The 18,237-nt window shown below is 44.0% G+C and overlaps 1 protein-coding gene across 1 annotated transcript in view; it reads left to right on the top strand.

The window, feature by feature from the left end:
- The window catches only part of MYRFL (myelin regulatory factor like), a 133,328-nt gene that overhangs the window by 14,076 nt on the left and 101,015 nt on the right, over positions 1-18,237 (top strand). The window contains exons 2-3 of the mRNA XM_068273651.1: positions 8,699-8,789; positions 13,118-13,176. Coding sequence (XP_068129752.1) covers positions 8,699-8,789; positions 13,118-13,176 — 150 coding nt within the window. The remainder of the gene's footprint in view (positions 1-8,698; positions 8,790-13,117; positions 13,177-18,237) is intronic.

Genomic DNA, 18,237 nt, shown 5'->3' with positions numbered 1-18,237 from the left:
ATCGCATTACTCTGTCATCTCTCGGCAGGGCCGGGCCGAGGCATAGGCTGGAGAGGCTCCAGCCTCAGGGCGCACTGTAGGAGGGGGCGCACAATTCATTCAGCTGTCATTCCTAATTGTGTTTGAAGCAGAAAGAAATAAGAAAAGGGGATACATAGCAGTGACTGCAAGCCAGATAACTAGATATTAAGGTGTTGGGGAGGTTGTGGGCCCTGTGGCACCTCTTAGTCTAATAGCAATCAGTGTGTGACTGCTGGGGTGGCAGAGATGGAGGGGCGCATTTTGGTGTCTTAGCCTTGGGTGCTGGAGGACCTTGTCCCGCCTCTGTCTCTCGGTTCCTCATGTGTATTGCCAGTTTCTCCAGTCAGTAGTGAAACTTCATACTCTGTACTGCGCAGTCTGAGCAGGCGGTTGTTTACATAGCAGAGAGTCCTGTCTGTGTGAGGTCAAGGCTAGTTCTCATTGTGTAGGCGTATTTAGCATGCTTGTATTACTGGTATCTTCAACTTGGTGCTGATTAGGGGGCTGGCCTCTCAGGTCTCCCATATGTTATAGGTTAATTTGCTATTAAATATTAATTTTGTTCTTGCAGGTAAACGATGAATGATACCTGTCACGGTGTTTATATTGCTCCAGTCCCAAGTGTATATGGAATTTTATCTGTGGAGGTGTTTAAGAATGGATTTACAACCATTTTCTTTCATCTGCAACCACGATTAATATCTTGTAGATGAAAATTCCCTCCTGCCAGTGTCTTACTATTGTAAAGGCGTGTGGGTGTGTGATCTGGACGTAGAAATGTCCATTAGGATACATCATTACTTTTGACTAGGGCTACTTGGAGGGATGGAGGGAACTGTCACATAATATGAATTGGTAGTTGTAGCTTTGGGGGTAATTTCTGTTACTCACATTTCTGACTTTTGTGGTAGTAATCTGATGCTTGAACTGGACACACATATCTTGCAGTGTGATATGTCTGTCTATAGAAAAAATATATAGCTAATGCTGACACAGAACCACTAGGAAACTATAAGGGGTTAAAATAAATCGAAAGAAGGCTTTTCGGTCTGGGTTGCCATGAGCTGTCTGGGTATTCCTTAGCACTGGTACTATCTCATAGAGCCCTGTCAATCCATGCCATGCACTGATGAGAAAAAGGCTGTATGTATGTTGGATTGATGTTGCTCTGTTTACCTCCCTGGCGGTATGGTTCCTTCCTGATTTTAGCGTCTAAAAGCGATGCAATTTTTTCATGTGCTTTTAGACCCTAAAAGCAAGGAAAAAAAAGTCATGCCACGAGAGAGAGCCTGAAGCAGCCTCTGCACTTACTCACCTCCCTGGGATCCAGCGCTGCATTTCTCCCTCCATCATCCGGGTGGCGCTCTAGCCCTATAGTGAGATTGACGGCTGTTGTCATGACGACAGTCGGAAGATCTCACCAGGGGGATGCAGCGCCTCCGTGGAATGGAAGAGTGATGGCTTTCAGCATCTGGATCGTCCGGGAGGTGAGTGAGAATGCCTGCTGCATGCAACGTTCTGCATGGACCTCCCGACGGCTACCACGAGTGTAGCTCGGGGTTACCGCTCTGAGCTGCTTTTTTCCACCCTGAGTATAGCTCGTGGTTATCGCTAAGGAGGTTAAATGTCAAATACACCAGTGGCCTAGATGTGCAGCCTTGCTTTCAGGAGCATAAAGTGATGATTGGCAATTTGGGAGTGATGCATCATTGGAAACAATACATGCTCACTTTTAGGGACCCTGAGGTGAGAGGGATGGCGGCTGCCATGTGTATTTCCTTGTAAACAATGCCAGTTGTCTGGCAGCCATGTTGATCTTCTGGCAGAAGAAGTGTCTGAGTCAAAACCCTTGGACAAGCATATGGCTAATCCAGTAAAACCTGAGTCAGAGTACCTGATTTGCTGCATGCTTGCTCAGGGTCTACGGCTAAAAGTACTAGAGACACAGGACCAGCAAGACAGCCAGGCTATGTGTATATATGTATATGGACATGCGTGAACAGACCCATAGGAAAGCATGTGGCAAGCATGTAGAAAGCATATATATATATATGTGTATGTATGTGTATGTATATATATATATATATATATATATATATATATATATATATATATATATATATTTTATATATATATATATATATATATATATATATATATATATATATATATATATATATATATAAGCCTCCATATCCCTCTCGCCTCAGATTCTGTTTTAAAAAGAAAAATTATATTCAGAGTGTCTTAACACATGTAGAATGTGTAACCCATATGTTGTCTGCATAATGCGCTTATGCCATTTACAAGATGCATGCTATCCATTTGCATTACTCGCGATAAGCTTTATGTGCGCTATCAGCGCAACGAAAATCATGAACAAACACCATTGTCACCCCCAATTACCCAACCAGAATTTATATTGGAGGAGAATGGAAAAGTACATAATCTATTTGAAAAAAGACTGATTTGTACGTCTCTAATTGGCTAATTGTGATCATGCCTTGTGTTTCTTGTGTTGGATAGAACAGGAAGAAGACATGAGACCTAACTGTGACCAGTTAATCCATGAAGTATAAACTAATCATTTGTTCTGACTGATCATGTATTTCTCTATAAATTCTCCTGCAGTAGAGTTATTCCTAAGGGAGCTGGTCATCTCTAATTGTCACATTTGCACATACAAGATGGGGAGCTATTATTGATATTATGTTTGTTGGAATTGGTATAAAAGTGTACCAAATAATAATTTGCTGGTAGCCTTGCTAATGAACTAATTACTTCAGAGATGTTTGTGTGTGTCATTCCCCTGAGATTGAGGTTGCCGTTTAAACTGGCCTTGCTAGATTCACACTAGGTCCCCTGTCGGACCCTTACCCAGTGTGGATGGCAGCAAACCAATGGCCACATGCTTTCCTATGGGTCTGTTCACGCATGTCCATTTTTAGTTTCTGGGTGTAATGAATAGCGGAGATGCCGCCGCATGGGAGAGCGGCATGGCGGCTATCTCCACGTTCCAGTCGGTGGCTGTTGCCACGCAGGAGCGCGATGCTGCCTTGCCTGGTCCTTCTAGCACACACAGATGGAGAACTACCAGGCGACAGGTCTTTTATGCTGCTAGAAGGGGAGTCAGCTGATCATGCCGATCAGCTGACTCCGGCTGTGCTCCGGATTGGCTGAGTGACTGGGGCGGCGCTGTGGAGCGCTTTTAGTATATATAGGACTTGCTGGTCACTTGTAAGTTGTCTGCTGTTGCGAACATTACGTGTGAGCGCTCAGACCTGAGTCAGATCCCACAGTGTGTTAGAACCAGCCGGAGCTGGGAATTCACACTATTGCTTGCTACTGTTTATGTGTTGGACTAGTTCCCAGGTGTTGAGACCAAAGACCTCACACCTAAGACTAGGAGATTGCTATATTGTTACTATCATCTGTTAGACTAGTTCCCAGGTGTTGAGACCAAGGACCTCACACCTAAGACTAGGAGATTGCTACTATCATCTGTTAGACTTGATCCCAGGTGTTGAGACCAAGGACCTCACACCTAAGACTAGGATTGAGAGAGATTTCTGTTACCTGTTATGACCTTTGGCTTTCCTGACTACTCTCCTGTCCTCTGATTTGGTACTTCCGCCCATCTGATTACCTGTTGCCAACATTGCCTGTACCAGGATACCGAATCAGTCTTCCGCTTCTGTACTTTGTCTGTCCGTTTGTTGCCGACCTGGCTTGTCTGACCTTTCTGGCTGTCACCTAGTCCCTGGGTGATCAGCGTTACTGTATACCTGTGACGCCTGCTCTTCAGGTGGTTATTAGCTGCTATATCAGGCCTATGGTCACCAGCTCCACTGGAGACCATCGTGCAACACAGTCAGTGAGTCTCTACCTATCCAAGGTCCACTGGCTGCAGTACAGCCTGACTCCCTGCCTCTCAGAGAATCCTTGGCTGCAGTACAGTCTGATTTCCTGCTCCTCAGGGAATCCCTAGCTGCAGACCAATCATCATCAATATTACTCCAGACAGTGATCCCTGCTCCTCAGGTATCCACTGGCTGCAGTACAGCCTGATTCCCTGCCCCTCCGGGAATCCTAAGCTGCAGAAGTGTTTGTATCTCTCGCTTCTCGGGAGATAATCTCTCCAATTACTGTTGCACAAAACACTATATCACATTGGGTGTCCTGTGTCTAGCTACACTGGTATTATTGCTGATTCTGCAGATCACCACATAATCAGGTATAGCGTCTGTATTATTGGTGACACTGCAGATCACCAATAATCAGAAAAACCTGTGTTGCTGACACCAATCGTTACACTGGGTTTGTCTGCTATGCTACCCCAAGGCACATACCAGACATGCACAGTTATTTCAGACAGCAAATGTTGCCATTCATTGCATAATATGGCGCACATCTGCCTCTAGGTTCAGTAGACATGGACTGGACCCTCGGGGCCATAGTGTATCTACTATTCCGATGCACTGCTGCTCTGGTTTTTCACTATTTTTCCTGCACATTATTGTTTTTGCAATTTTCAAAAAAGTGGTGAGAGTTTTATGTTTGCCACTTTTGAAACTTTTTCTCCAGTTTTGAAGCCATTACTGTATTTATGACACTGGTGTTTGTGTGTTATCACCTACAGTTCATCAGAAGGCTTCAAGGAACCTGTATTCTTAATATTCTAGAGGTTCACATTTATTTTATTGCTATTCATATAGATACTTTGACTTGCTATTTGCTAAGCCACTACAAGCACCGGGCTGAATCTGAGCATGCTTATGAGTCTGTTGGTTGTCAGTAGGTTCTGTGATTGTATTTGTATTGTGCCTACATACACGTCTGTATGCTGATGTTTATAGCCATCTTCAAGATAAACAGAACAGCCTAATGCTGGGAATACACCATGAGATTTTTTGACAGATGGTTTGATAGATAATTTCCGACAGGTCCGATCTGATTTTTGATCATTTTTCTGATCGATTTGTTATAGAAGTGAATGGAAATCGATTGGAAAAATGACCGGAAAATTGATCGGACAGTAAATCTGGTGAAAAATCTCATTGTGTATTCCCAGCATTAGTTTATATACTTTTAAAAGTCACCAGTAAATGCTTCTACGATTCTAAAGAAAAATTCCACAAACAGCCATTGGATTTGGAATTAAATAGAATAGTCAGCTGAAGGAACAACAGAGTGGCTGCGTTTGGCCTGGGAGAATTTTAGGATTGCGTTTTGGAAGTTCATTTAACTGCAGACCATGATGTACAAAGTTTTCAGAAGAAGTAAAATGTGTATGGAAACGCAGACTCTGATCTATTGGGGAATGCTTCTATTTAATGTGAGCTAGAATAATCATGTAATGGCCTCTACCAGTGCAGGTAAAAGTGAATCCTACAGTGTCACAGCTCAAGGTGAAATAAACTGATGATACATTTTATCTGTAAGGGGTTGGGTTCTGGAGGTTACAGGGACCTTCCAGAAGAGATAGGAAAAACAGGTCTGTAGAGTGATGCTCACAAACGTGGGTTGCAACACTTGCAACCACAATTTAATAGCCAGTGAGGAAAACTCATCCTTACTCAGGGTCTTGGGTCCTTCAGCTGGATGGGTCGCGCTCCAAAAAATATTGTAGAAAATGTTTTTGGGGCACCTCCACCCAGTGGTGGAGGCGCCCCAAAAATCTTGTACAGATTTTAATTTCTTGTGTCTGACCAATACATTACCTTTTACCCCATATATAGGTGTATGTCTTTACTTGGAGGTAAGCTTTATTTTTACTATTTATTGATTACGATTGTACAAAATTTTATCTATACTACTACTCCTAAAAATGACCTTTTAAATTTAATGTTTGTCTCTGCTCAATGACACAGTGTTTCAAGTGTCCCACTACTAAAATATACAAACCATTTGCTTTTTTTATCTATCCACTATAGTCAGAAGCTGTTCTCTGCTAGGAAATGTTTTTATGGCTGTTATTCCCTATCAGTGAGGGTTACAATATACAGGGCCGGCGCTACCATAGAGACAAAAGAGGCAAATGCCCCGGGGCCTCTGACCTCTGCTGGGCCCCCCCAGGTGGTCTTTCAGACTGTTACCATATGCCTGCATGTTCAGCTCAGCTGCAGTGGCAGGCAGACCCACACTGGCCAGGGGGGGAAGGGGGGCCATCTCCCCCACCCCAGGCGGCTTTCATTCAGTGATTTAGGGTGTCTGGTATATTCAGGTTTGTTGTTGTAAGGCAGTGTGAAACACAAGGCTAGCTGATAAAAGTGCAATTAGAGGGCAGGCAAGCTGGTAAATATACACAGCATGATGCAGAGCTTGCCTGGAGGGTCCGTGGGCAAACATCTGTCTTGTCTCTCCCCATTGTTATAATGACTGCATGTGTGGATAAGGTGTTATACAAGTTGAAAAGTTTTTGACAGTCCCTAGACTCCAGGAGGGTTGCTTTCTGACTTGTGTGAGAGACCGGCAGGGACAGGAATCCTATTACAGGCAAGTAGCCTCTGTGTGATGTGGGACTGCAATACAGATAAGCTCTCTGCTGCATCTCAGGCTATTCTCAATTTCTCTCCACTCCTCCTCTCTCTGGGCTAGTACAAGCCAAAATCGCAATAGCAATCGCTAGCAATTTGTGAGTGCGATTTTTGAATGAATCGCTCAAAAAAATGCTACATGCAGTGTGTTTGTGATTTTGAAAAAATCACAACGCTGCTGTGAAAACACCGTCATAGGGTAACATTAGCCAAGCGCTTTCCAAATCACTGTTGATTTGAAAAACTCTCAGAAGCCCTCTTGGTTGGCACCTGCCCACCCTCATTCACCTTGGTTTCCCTCTTCCCCTAGTGCTGGTTGTGTCTTCTTGTCATACAAGAAAGCTAAATAAAAGTGCAATCCTGGTGATTTTTTTTAAATGTCTGAATAGTTGACTGAATAGCTTGTTGGAACATGGCATACGTAGCTTTGTGGGACATTCTTGGGCGACACTCTTAATTTTTTACTGATTGATTCTGTTTGTATATCTCTGTTCTCGTCCAAGAGGGGTGTCTACCAACAAATCTCTGTAGAGGGCCTGATGTAGTTAAACTCCTACCCATCTGCCTTATAATAACTCACCTATCCCTGCAGCAGCTCCATCCCGTGCTCCCTCTTCAGCCACGCTGCCTGCCTCTATGACCCTGTGCATGTTATTTACACGTAACATGTGCCGGATGGAGGAGACACGGGCAGCAGGGCTGAAGGCAAAGCACAGGAGGGAGCAGCTGATACAGGTGAGTTATTACAAGGCAGCTGAGCTACACAATGTGCGGGGGCCATGGGAAAAGTCTATGCGAGACCACGAGGGGCAACAGTCTGTTCGGGGGCTGACTTTGCTGGGGGGGGGGGGGATGTAGGGGGGCCCCCAAGTTACTTTTGCCCCAGGGCCCCCGTGTGGTTTAAACCGGTCCTGACAATATAGTCCGACTAGGTTCCGACTGGAGAGAAACTGCCATTTGCATACCTCTCTTTCTGGCAGGAAAAGAAAACACAGCCTAGTTACAGTATATGCTTGGCACAGTACATACACGTGTCTCATCATGTCACCTCAGGTACACTTTAATAAATAAAAAAAATTCTCCCAATATTTTTCCTGTTTTTCCATTGAAATGCTGCTGCATGATCTGAAGCAGATCACAAAAACAAAGCATCACAAAACACTTTGAGTTTATATTTAATTTACAGAAATGTGACAAAGCACATATTAACCTCTTAAGGACAACAGGCTTTAACTCCCCCCGCCCCCCCCCCCCCCCCTTCCCAGTGACCAGGCTATTTTTTTCAAATTAGGGCTCTTCAGCTTTAATGGCTTGCTGCAGAGCCGCACAACAGTGCATACAGAAGAAGTCCCTCCCCCCTTTTCTGCCCACCAACAGAGCTTTCTGTTGGTGGGCTTTTATCGCTGCTGTTTTTTTTGTTTTAGTTTTTAATTGTATTTTTTTTTTTATTGTAAATAAAATTTACTTTTTTTTTTACATTTTCTTCCCGCCCCCCCCCCCCCCTTCCCGCCAGCCAATCACCGCGAACAGCTGTCACAGGCATCAGCCTATGAGAGTCGATCGCTCTTGTGCCTCCCCAGGGAACAGCTGAGTGACACAGCTGTCCCCAGTACAGCGCTGTACAATGTAAATAGATGCCGCTTCCGCTGTCTAACAGTCTCCTAGCGACGGACTGTCATTAAATCAAGGATGCACGCGCATTAGTGCACGCGATCCCCAGCAAAACACGCCTCCAGGATTTGACGCCAATTGGCGTTTCATAAAGTAGTTAATTAAGAGGTGGTACACTTATGCAAAATATTTATTTGTTTCTTCATTTTGTAGAAGGTACTAAGAGGGAAGGGTTAAAGATAAAAAAAAAACTTCCTACAAAAGAGTGTTAGTGCTAGTTCACAGTGCATCAGTAGCATTGCAGAATAACTCTGCATGTCAACTCACTGCCTATACAATTCTGTGGGCCTGATCACCTTATTCTAATGCTCTGCAAGCAGGCTTGGAATTAATGTATATGTCCAGACTCCATTGCAGTTCACACATATTTTAACACATGCATTATGCAACTGACCACTGTAAATCCAGCCTTACTGAAATGATAGATCAATCTACAATTCTGTATATTGACCGTAAAATGTGGTTTGCAGGACAGGATGTACACAGAGCCTTGGAATGCCCCATGGTGGATACGAGAATGCTGGAAGAGTACATCAGTAATGACTTTGCATTTGGAGTGCTGTAAGTAATCAGTCACATCTCTCACTTGTTGAATTACCTCTTGTGATTAGTGATTCATGTGACATGTAAATTGTGTATGTTATAGAAACACTTTTAACACTTTCAATTTTCATTGGTTTGATAAAAGTTTTTATTCCACCAGAAAGTATTGTTTTTATGGTTATTTGTGTGGGCAACTTTATAAAATAATAGCAGACTAGGGAAGTTCTATACTCGGCAGCAAATTATCCATTGATCATGTCTGTTACAAAGCAAGCTATTATGCGGGGAAGTAGAGTATTCAACAAAATGTATCAACTCTACCTTATTTCTCTCTATTAGGAATGTAAGTTGATCTTGTTTTATTTACCTTATTGTCTGTGTGTATGTATGTATATATATATATATATGTATATATATATATATATATATATACACACACACTCAGTATTACAGTTAGTATGATAAACCTGTGCCACGAGCAAGTTCTTTACATTTTAAATATTGACAATTTGGTCCATATTAGGGCTGGTTCACACGGGTGTTTTTGTGGCGTTCAACGCGGCGTTTAAGATGCAGCGTTTTTTTGGATCTACTGCCGTCCCATTCAAGTGAAAGGGAGCGTTTAGAGCTGGCTTTTGCAGGCTTTCATGAAAGCCAAGCGGTAGATCCCGGCGTTGCATCTATTCTCGAAAGCAACATGTTGCTTTCACAGGCAGTAAACGCCAGGAAACAATAACAGAGACCAGAACTGCTAGCCTTGAACGCTTCCCAAAAGCCTTCAAAAGCTAGCATCTAAATGTTGGCATTTGAATGTGGCGCCGAGCGAAAGCTCAGCAGAAGCCCGTGTGAACCAACCCTTAGTTAAGTCGATATCTGTATACATAAATAGGCTTCTACAATCGAACCCATATACTGTAAGCATACTCAAATAGATAGTAAGAATATGCCTGTTATTTCCAGGCTTACCTACAAAGTTGGTACCTGCACAGAGTGCTACACATTGTGGAATGTTTCCTGCAAGGGCGGAATGCCATCTGTTTGCAAGGATTCAACTCAACGCACATCTAGTAACCCTGTCCTATTGGGTGATACAATTAAATCAGAAGAGACAAATTTAAATTAAGAAAGGGTAAAGGAGGAATGAATGTTGCAGTTGAAATAAGAGAAAAAGCAAAGAAGAGTGTAAGAAGAGACAGAGAAGCAGAGGAGAGCAGAGTAGCGTCGGCTTATGAGGAAAAACAATGCGGAGCATTAGGCCATCTCCATTTACACTGAGTGAGACTTTAGGGGTGTCCAAATGAGTATGTGAAGAAGCTGCCCAAGTTCACACACTATTCAAGGGAGGGCCTTTATCATCATCAGTATAATGAGGACTAGACTTGTGTGCAGGTTTGTCATTGTGTATTGCCCCATTTTTTTCAAAAAACATGCAGTGCCTCAATCTAATCTTAACTTGTTATAAACTTAAGAATGTTTTTTTCCATGAGGCTGCAATGACTTATTTAGTTGCAGTGAACATATGGGATCTTAAAATGAGGTGTGTTAAAGTTTCCGGGACCTATGTCCCATCAAACCATAAACATATATATATATATATATATATATATATATATATATATATACATACATACATACATAAACATTCACATGTTTTATTGGCAAGAAAGCAGGTGACTGACAGATACAACAATGAAACAGGGTCATAAACATAAGAGGCCAAGACCAGACATGTTGCTGAAATACAGAATTGTGGTGTACTGACCAAGAGGTCTTAGTGCCTTTTTTAACTTGTCAAAAAGGAACTTTATTTAATCAGAGTATGGTATCAAGTCAGTGAAATTTCTGGGATATCAATCTGGCCATCTTTTGACTTTTTTTTTACCTCCACTATTTTTGCATTTGGCTATGGTCAGTGTTACTACTGGAAGAATGAGGCATTACTTGGGTCCTACAGAGATTACATGGGTAGTCCTCCAGGACAGCACCACAATACGTGCCTTTGCAAAAAAAAAAGTTTGCTGTGTCTTCTAGTTCAGCCTCAAGGGTATGAGATTCCAGGAGACAGGCTGTTACTCTGTGAGATCTGCACAGGGCAGTAGAAGCTCCTTAACCCATCAGCAGAACATGTATTTGCTCTTTTGGACAGGGGGGGGGGGGTCAAGATGACCACTGCTAGAGCCCTACAAAATGACCTCCAGCAGGCCACTAGTGTGAATGTCTCTGGCCAATCAGACTTTAACAGACTTTATGAGAATGACCTGACTGAGGGCCAGTGGTGGCTCCAACTTCAGATTTGTGGGGGGGCATGATGGCTGGCTGGTGGGGCCCATTTGGGCACATGACAGGGAAATCATATCTACCAATAATCTATTACAGTATGTAAAGTGTATTCAACAGATATTACCTGCGAAACACTATGCAACTTCATACACTTTTACACCGCAGGAAATACAGTGGCCACAGCTGCTGATACCCCAGATCTTAGCCCTTAGATGAACGAAACCCAACATAAATCCCCAATTAACCTTCCTCTTACCTGACATGATCTTTATGACACTCAAACTAACTAGTGTCCAGTTCCTTGTTTCCTGAGCCTGCTGTGCCCACTGACAGATGTAGCCACACCTGACTAACTAGAAAGTGACCACTGGCAGAAACTGACCACACTGTGGTGCTGATGATAGACTTACCTAATTTCCTGCAGTACCACTCTTGTACTGTCCATTGGGAAATGCCTGTGGTCTTTGATCCTAACAATATTGATGGTTAATAACTTGTGCCATTCAATATTAAACAGACAATACAAAAAAAATACAGTTAAAATTGATCAAGTGCTCCATGACTTTATAAAGCTCAACGCGGCGGAAGCTGCTGCCGAAGGTTCGGCCCCCTGCCGGAAGGCCGCTAGTCCGCCACGCGTACTGCGTGTGTATGTGCGGACTACCGACAGTTACCCACAGCTAAAAGGGAGCTTCCGCCGAAAGCTCCCTTCTAGCTGTGTGTAGCTGTCGGTAGTCCACACATACACACGCAGTATGCGTGGCGGACTAGCGACGGTTGCTGTGACAGCTGTTGCTGGCGATTGGCCAAGTCAATCGCCTGGCGACAGCTCTGAGTAGCGACAGTTCGTGGCGCGCACCTCATACACACGGAGGACCTGTCACCGCAACATGCGCGTGCCACGTGTTTGTGGCGACAGTTGTGCCCCGTGTGTATGAGCCTATAGTCTGGGAAGACATGTTTATGGAGGAACGCACAGACCTCTTATCGGCTAGACAACGGCACCTTGACTGCCATTAGGTATCAGGAAGAATTCCTAGGACCCATTGTAAGATCCTGTGCTGGTGATAGGAGTCCTGGGTTCCTCCTGGTGCACAACAAAGCCTGGCCTTGTGTGGTGAGAGTATGCAGGCAATTCCTGGAGGATTCATCTCTTTAAACCTTAGAAAAAAAAACAGCCCAATGTCTGCTAAAGATCAGGCATGATTGATCTTTAGCGATCCCCAACGCTCAAGCACCACCCAATCACGTTTATTTTCTCCATTCCCCCACTCCCAGGTAGTCTGCTCCATTGTGCTCCACTTGATGACCTTCCACCATCCTCCATAGCAACAGATGAAACGCTAGCCTGTACAGCATCAGCACTGCACTGTCACAGAAGGGATTGAATCCCAATCCCTGCCTCTGTGTTTACATGGTTTTAGAAGTTAAATGATAGGATGTTTTTCTCTTGTCACTTTTGACTGTTATCTGTGCCTGTTTCTGCAAGACTAATGATATCCAATAATTTATTTTTAGTAGAGTTGTGTGAGATAGTGATGATTTTTTTCTTGTGTGTTGGATACAGTAAAAGAGAACTGTAACCAAGGATTGAACTTCATCCCAATTAGTAGCAGATACCCCTTCCCATGAGAAAGCTGATCATCAGGGGGCTCTTTGTGGCTGATATTGTGGTGAAACCCCTCCCACAGTGTGATGTCAGCAACAGGGTGCAGACATAACGCTGTGGGACCCTTGTTGCATTGTGGAAAATAACAGCTGTTTCCAACTGCCAAAAATGCATCATCTCTTTCCACAGACATCACCTGCCAGCAGTAAAAATGTCGCCATGTGATGACTGTCAGAATGTAAATCAAGGAGAGGAAAGATTTTACAATGGGTAAACAATGACTAAATCATTTATAAATAATTATTGTAAAAATTAAGCATTTTTTTCATTACTTTATTTTCACTACAGTTGCTCTTTAAAGTTTTAATTGCCATTATTAGTTTTTGTTTCTCGTAGAAAATATAACTAATTGTATATGATATTAATTATACATTCGTTTATATTTAATTTAAACCAGGTTACCAGACTCGCCTCCTGATTCTGGATCAGAGCCATGTTCTCCACCACAAATGAATGGTAAGGTTTGATAATGCTGAAAAAATATTCTTAAAGAAAATTGTGCATGATTATAAACCAGTGGTATGGATGCTTTCATTTGCAACAAGATTTAGAATTCCTTAAACCATACAATAGACCAATAGGAAGCCTTTGAAAATTCAGATTATCCACCAACAGGGCTCCTGATCAGTATTATGGCAGGGACATAAATAGTGATTACAACCAGGGTAAAAGAAGAACCAAAGACTACAAAACAAAAATACAGAAGAAACTGAAGTATGTAGGAAATAAGAGGTGCACAGCTGAAAATACAAGAAGAGGGTAGAAGTATACAGAAGAAGGTGAGGTCATCAAATAGAAACCGCCGATGATCCAAGTTTCCACGATCTTTATAGTAAAGATCTTTACCGAAAGGATGTGGCCAACAGCAATAGACTGTAAGTAGATTGCCAACAATAGGATCGTTAAGCGGGGGAGGATATAGGGGGGAGTTCCCTAGACTTTAGCAGAAAGATTGTTTACACAGGGGGATGTTGAAGGAATTGATTCCATTTGATCCGCCATGTCAATTTTTCAAAATGCATAAGCATCGCTAGACTTCAGCCACCTGTAACCGTGCGTTATTGTTTATTATTTAAATCCAGGTGACTGGATAGTGTAATGGTTAAGGGCTCTGCTTCTGACACAGGAGACCAGGGTTCGAATCTCGGTTCTTCCAGTTCAGTAAGCCAGCACCTATTCAGTAGGAGACCTTAGGCAAGTCTCCCTAACACTGCTACTGGCTATAGAGCGCGTCCTAGCGGCTGCAGCTCTGGCGCAATGAGTCGGCCAGGAGAAAAGCGCTATATAAATGTTACTTGTCTTGTCTTGACATGATGTCTGTCATTTTGACAGATGAAATCTTGCCATGGGTATGGACCTTAAGCTCTGCTGTTCTGCTGCAGTGATCATCTGAGTCCTCTGCCTGTCCACAGACCATGTGAACTGCTTCACTTTTATCAAAATGAACCAGGCTAGCCTTGGTCATGCCTTCCACAAACTCCTAAAGGGGGCAAGCAGTCACACTGCCAGCCTAACCAAATCCCTGCATGGGCTTCTCTTATCCACAAATAAATAAATGAAAATAAAATAAATAAAGCTAAGGATATAGGCAGGGAGAGGGCAATGCACAGCTACAGTCACGTGATAACCTGACATCAGCTGAGGTTCAGGCTACAAGAAAAGACTATCAGCATATACAGTACTGGTGCTTCAAGTTCCAGAATAGCCTGAGCTAGGTGGAGGGACCTCACAAAGGTGTCGTTTTCTGAATTTGAACCTTTTTCATATTTTTCTTTACCTAAAATGGCATCTATTCTCCACCCAGGTGTACACGGTTTCCAACTTTTTATTTGATGGCACAGTGCTCCTCAGCCGTATGGTAGTCTTTTCATGCCATACTGGTGAATATTGCTGCTGTACTTGCCCTTCAGAGACAAACTATACATTTTGTTTTCTCTTTTACACAATTGACTTCAAAGGAGTTAATATTCAGGACCTACTAAATCCCGAGTTTTGGGACCGGTAAAGCCGAAATGCTTTCAAATAAGGCAAATGCCAACAACACCAAGTTACAGACACAATCATTGGTTTGATAAAATCCTAATGACTGTGGAAAAAGGCCACCAGGTGTACAAGGATCAAATCTAATCAGTGTTTAATTATTTACACTGACTTCTGTGCAGTTGCCTGACAGCCAGTGCACATAAATTGTTTGGCATGTCTCAGGTACTCCGGTACAGTTATAGGAGAGATTAAATTACCATGCTCATAAATGCTAATGCAGTACTGCTATATTATACAAGTGCTTCTGATTCTAATGTAAGTCCTAATTCCACTCAAAACATTGCTTTTAGTTTTGAATCAAGCACGGAAGGCATAAATCTTCCACTGGATGTTATTGCTGTCTGCATGCACATTGGAAATTGCTATTGTCTGTGGAATTTTCTGTGAGGGCTCTTTCTCACTAGGAGCTGATCCGTGCGTTTTCACGGATCGCTGCTAGGAGGCGGTAAGCGGGGTGACATGAAAGTCTATTGACTTTCATGTTACCTTTCACATTAGACAAAGTGTTCCAGAGCATTACGTTGTAATCATCCGCCGCAAGCGTTTCCCCGTTGGGTCAATTAGAACTAACATCCCTGATCAGCGTTGAACCGCAACTTCCCGACGGCACGCCGTAGGACGCATTTGAGTACATGTTATGTAATGTGAAAGAGCCTGAGGGAGTAATTGTTGGGTCGGTGGATTGGGAAACAGTCTGTATGGCCACCTTTTAGATTTAATATACAAGAACTGAGGGCAAATCTCCCCAGTGTAGTAACAAATCAGCTTACTCTTCTCAAGCAAATCTAAGCTCAAAAGCTTAATTGGGATGACGTTGGGCTTTAATATAATTTATCAGTCTATAAATAAAGTAGGAAGTCTGTGTTTTCAAATCGTAAGCTATAAGCATGTACTCAGCGAAATGTTGTAGAAGCCTCAGCTGTGTTGCGCTGCTATTCTTTGATTATGACCCGCTATTTAACCACCTTAGCGGTATGGACGAGCTCAGCTCGTCCATTACCGCCAGAGGGTGCCGCTCAGGCCCTGCTGGGCCGATTTACATGAAATAAAGAGCAGCACACGCAGCCGGCACTTTGCCAGCCGCGTGTGCTGCCCGATCGCCGCCGCTCTGCGGCGATCCGCCGCGAGCAGCGGCGAAAGAGGGTCCCCCCAGCCGCCTGAGCCCTGCGCAGCCGGAACAAATAGTTCCGGCCAGCGCTAAGGGCTGGATCGGAGGCGGCAGACGTCAGGACGTCGGCTGACGTCCATGACGTCACTCCGCTCGTCGCTATGGCGACGATCTAAGCAAAACAAGGAAGGCCGCTCATTGCGGCCTTCCTTGTTTATTCCGGGCGCCGGAGGCGATCAGAAGAACGCCTCCGGAGCGCCATCTAGTGGGCTTTCATGCAGCCAACTTTCAGTTGGCTGCATGAAATATTTTTTTTTTTATTTAAAAAAAACCCTCATGCAGCTGCCCTGGCGATCTTAATAGAACGCCAGGGTGGTTAATGGTTCTTGGTAAGATGGAGCACTTAAAGAGGCACTGTAGTGACATATAGTAGAATGCAGTAAATTATTCAGGATACCCACTTTTACTGTGGTTGTCCTGGTTTCAGCAACAGAAATGCTTCCAATATCTATATATTGCTGTATATTGCTATGAAACCCAGCCCTCCCAGTGATTTGAAGCCCATGCTGTTTAGCTATGCACCCTTCTTCTCCCAGTGCACTCTGGGAGGCCAGATGTTTTTTTTTCTACACCCGTCAGAACACACAGCACACAACCATTCCTCAACAATGCACCTGCCAGCAAAAAAGATGTTGTCACCTGGGATACATTTCAGAATGTAAATCAGGGTGAGGAAAGTTTTTACAATAGGCAAACACTGACTAATTTATAAAGCAATATTGTAAAAAAATATTCACTATGTTATTTTCACTACAGTTCCCCTTTGTAAGGTAGTCTGAACACATACATTCTAAAGGTGAGTATGCACACACAATGACTGTCACTCACAGGTATCGGGCTTCAATTCCTGGGGTGACAATTTGGGGCCTGGATGCTGTACAGATGCATTCCTAGCCTACAAGCAAGCAATACATTCTGTTGCTATGGATTGGTGAGGCGGGATGATGGTGCAGTGCATTAAGAAGTGGTTTCCAGTATGAGGGATAAGGAGGAATGCACTTGGCCAAGATGATCGAACCCTCCGGATTTCTCGGCGACACATCAGGTCTACCATTCACACGCTAGTTTCTTGGCATAAACGGCCTTGACTGATTGCCTTGGTCAAAAGCCATCTAATCTGTATACAAGCCTTGGAAGTAAAGAAGCTCCAGTGCTTTAGTCAGGTGACTTTACATAGTGGGAGAATTATGTCATCTTGGAGTGCCTCTGATAAGAATTGTGAAATGTACTTTGAAAAGTGCTTTGAAAAGAAAATGTCAGTGCCATCAGAGGCATAGCCCAGGATTGGGGGGGGGGGGGGGGGGGGGTTCTAAGCACCTGCTCCTCATCCTCCCTCTCACCACCAGCATGCAGAGTAGTGCAGGGAGCGGTTGTAATATTTTCCTGCTTCAACACTGCAGGTCTCCTCCATGCTTCACAGTGGCACACCATGTGCTGCCATTCGAAGGCTTCTGATCACATGAATGATGCGAGTCATGATCGGGAGCTAGGGGAGAGCAGCACAGTGTGTGTGGTTGTAGGAGACCCACAGCACTGGACACCTGTGTGTGTATATATGTCTCACCATAAAGAACATACCAGTACAATTTCCACAAGATTAACCCACTGTCGTGACATACAGTAGAATGCAGTAAATGAATCAGAATGCCCACTGATTTTAGCCTCAGAAGCATTTCCTGCATTTTCTGGTATAAAGTGACCAAGCAGCTTGGGGTGACCAAAACCACCAGGAAAGTACTGGGGACTAAAAGACACCTACAAAAAAGCAATGCTTAGTGTTGTTTTCCTTAATAAAACAGAAGGTACGTACTTGCATTAATTCAGATTTAACCCTCCTGGCGGTATGAAAAATTCCGCCAGGAGGCAGTGCGGCAGTTTTTTTTTTTTTTTTAAATCATGTAGCGAGCCCAGGGCTCACTACATGATAGCCGCTGCTCAGCGGCATCCCCCCGCCCTGGAGGGCTTCCCCCGTCGCCATGGCGACGGGGCGGGATGACGTCACCGACGTCAGCGACGTTGTGACGTCATTGGGAGTCCCGATCCACCCCTCGCCGCTGCCTGGCACTGATTGGCCAGGCAGCGCACGGGGTCGGGGGGGGGGGGGGGGGGCGCGCCGCAACGGATAGCGGTGATCGGGCGCGGGGCGGCGGCGATCGGTGTACTGGCGCAGCTAGCAAAGTGCTAGCTGCGTCCAGCAAAAAAAAAATTAAGAAAATTGGCCGAGCAGGGCCGGAGAAAACCTCCTGCGCGGCTTACCCCGAACTATGTTCGGGGTTACCGCCAGGAAGGTTAAGTGTGGAGCTATG

Source organism: Hyperolius riggenbachi, chromosome 3 (genome assembly GCF_040937935.1).
Source record: "Hyperolius riggenbachi isolate aHypRig1 chromosome 3, aHypRig1.pri, whole genome shotgun sequence".
In the NCBI taxonomy this organism is placed as follows: Eukaryota; Metazoa; Chordata; class Amphibia; order Anura; family Hyperoliidae; genus Hyperolius; species Hyperolius riggenbachi.
The sequence above is the reverse complement of the archived record's forward strand: the minus strand, read 5'-3'. Positions and strand labels throughout refer to the sequence as shown.